Source organism: Brassica oleracea, unplaced genomic scaffold (genome assembly GCF_000695525.1).
Source record: "Brassica oleracea var. oleracea cultivar TO1000 unplaced genomic scaffold, BOL UnpScaffold02126, whole genome shotgun sequence".
NCBI lineage: Eukaryota > Viridiplantae > Streptophyta > Magnoliopsida > Brassicales > Brassicaceae > Brassica > Brassica oleracea.
This window is the reverse complement of record NW_013618657.1, coordinates 1-2,578: the sequence shown is the minus strand read 5'-3', so window position 1 is coordinate 2,578 and position 2,578 is coordinate 1. Positions and strand designations below refer to the sequence as shown.

The window sequence follows — 2,578 nt, the reverse complement described above, 5'->3', positions numbered from 1 at the left end:
ATGGATCATACTCTGTATAAACCGAAATGTTCTCTGAGAGGGTAGAAGATTCTTGAAGAGGCGCTACTTGAATTTGCAAACCAGGCCTGGGAGCCACTTTAAGAGCATCCACACTCCCTTCCATCATTTCCACAACTCTGTTCATCGGTGGACGATCTATTGGGGAAGACTGAATACACCACAAACCCACCAATGTCATTTTTCTAACCATCTCCTCTTCTTTGCAGACGATTCCATCCATGTTAAGCCTTCCAGTGTTTCCCTTCTCAATATCCTTATATATCCATTCAGGAAAATATATTGAGCTCGCATCAGATGCAGAGTTTTGAGCAGCTCTTTCTTTGTTCCTTGCTCCTATCATCTCAAGTACCAACATTCCGTAGCTATACACATCTGACTTATGGGAAACTCTACCATACATTCTTGAAAACAATTCAGGTGCAATGTATCCTATCGTTCCTCTTGTGTCTAGTAGTGACAAGATGCTTTCTTTCCTCTCGCATAGCTTAGCAAGACCAAAGTCTGCAACTTTGGGACAAAGATTATCATCTAAGAGTATATTTTGTGGTTTAATGTCGAAATGTACAATCCTTGTTCTGCAACCATGGTGCAAGTACTCCAAACCACGGGCAACGCCTAGAGCGATCCCATAAAGTGTGGGCCAATCCATATCCACCGTGGTCTTGCTTGAGATAAACTTATCAAGAGACCCACTTCCCAAAAATTCATAAATAATTGCTCTCTTGGAACCTTCAGAGCAAAACCCTAGCAGTGTAACAATGTTAACATGAGAAGTTTGGCTAATGGTTGCAACTTCAGTGAGGAAGTCTTCACCATTGCCTTTTGAGTCTTTCAATACCTTCACTGCAACGATACGGCCATCACAAAGAGTTCCTCTATAAACAGTGCCAAATCCGCCCTTCCCAACCACTTCTGCAAATGACTTTGTGATTCGTGTCACTTGTGCATAACTATACTTCTTCAGTGGATTATATGGTTCGATATTTGGTTGTGGAACAGTCCTGAGGTTTTGTTGACCCGGATCATGTGATATTTGTTGGCAATGGAGACACACCGTTATGAATGCCGCCAGACATATAACACCTGCTGCGCAACCTGTAACAAGAAAATTGTGCTGTAAGAAAATTTTATAAACACATTATGCTTCGTAATAAAAGCAGGTAAGGCACCTATTGCCACTGCAGTAGACGTCACGACTTCATCATTGCATTGGCACCATGAAAAAGTCAGTTCGAAAATGGAGCAACAATTTCCAATGTTTTTGTGGTAGAACATTGCAAAAAAAAAATAGGACATGAGATCTTACCATGGTCTCCAGAATCTACTACCGATCCAGAGGACAAGCCTGCATCAATGCATTGGCACAAGGAAAATTGACGATTCGGAACTGGAGAAACAATTTCCGATATTGTAGTGTAAAAACATTGGAAAAATCGAACAAGAGATCTTACCATCAGCCATCCTTGGTCCAGAACCAGAGGTATGGTTATGATAACAGACAAATCTACTCGAGGTCTGATTATTTCCACAAGCATCCTTTGACTCTATACATATAAAACATTCTTGGTACAGACATTTCTATTGCTAAGATGATTACTCAACAAAGATGATGCAAAACAGACTGGGAATTCAGAAACTTACTAGTTTGCGGATGGAGTGGATTGCATTTATTTCCTAATGGCAACGTATGGTTAAATCCACAGCTTCCATGAGTGGATAAACATTGTTGACATGCTTTTCTATCAATCTTCAACTTCACCTCAAACCCTTTTCTTAAAACACTTTCTAAATTGGTCATATTCAACCTTTTCTCTGTTGCAATAAAACTCGTCGGAACGTTCACCGTGAAACCATTACGGCATGTACCGTTATGATTTTCAGACAATGAGATAAGACCTATCTTGGGACATGTATGACTTGAAAGGTAAGGAAGAAAAGGGTCACAACGGTAGAATACAGTGATATTCTTGTAGGTTGGCAAAAGCTCAAAAATTTGGGGAGGCAAGGTTGTGTTGGTGAACACAGAGGAGCAAAAAGAGCCTAGAAAGTCTGGTCTGGTAAGTTTAATAGTGTTAGATGTTTGATTTAGATGGAAAACTGAGTACTCTTGGTCTGAGATGATAATAGAGGTACTGCTGTTTTTATTGCAGAGAAGCTCCAGCAACGGATGGCCGCAATTTCTGTGACGTGTCCCTCCCCAAAATGGGAAACCGGCGGTGATGTTACCACATTCAAACAAAGTCTCACATAATTCAAGTTTACTTGAAGCACAAGGAAGATGGTGGAATATGGAGAAGAGAAAGAAAAGGACCAGAGGATAAATGGAGAAATAGTACATGATTGGTTTGATCTGTGAACAGTGAGCCCCTGGGTTGAAGGGAAACAAAAAGAGAGAGAGATGGATAGGAAGCAAGTAGAGATGGTGAAGATCAAAGTCAAGCAACGATAGTGACGGATACAGAGAGATCGGTCAATGATTATCTTTTATTTATTTTGTGGTTTAGAACATTATGTAATTAGTTCTATAGTGAGAATGAGAGAAACTTGTCGCCTGCCG

General features: G+C 40.5%; 1 protein-coding gene across 1 annotated transcript; it reads right to left on the bottom strand.

The window, feature by feature from the left end:
• Nucleotides 1-4: 4 nt before the first annotated feature.
• On the bottom strand, nt 5-2,393 carry LOC106321602 (probable receptor-like protein kinase At1g67000; the record flags this gene model as incomplete). Its single annotated transcript, XM_013759846.1, has 5 exons — nt 1,663-2,393; nt 1,473-1,565; nt 1,328-1,366; nt 1,191-1,217; nt 5-1,116 (listed from the first exon to the last, which is right to left on the bottom strand). Coding segments are annotated over exons 1-5 (1,968 nt in total), but the record flags the coding sequence as incomplete, so codon positions are not given.
• Nucleotides 2,394-2,578: the final 185 nt, after the last annotated feature.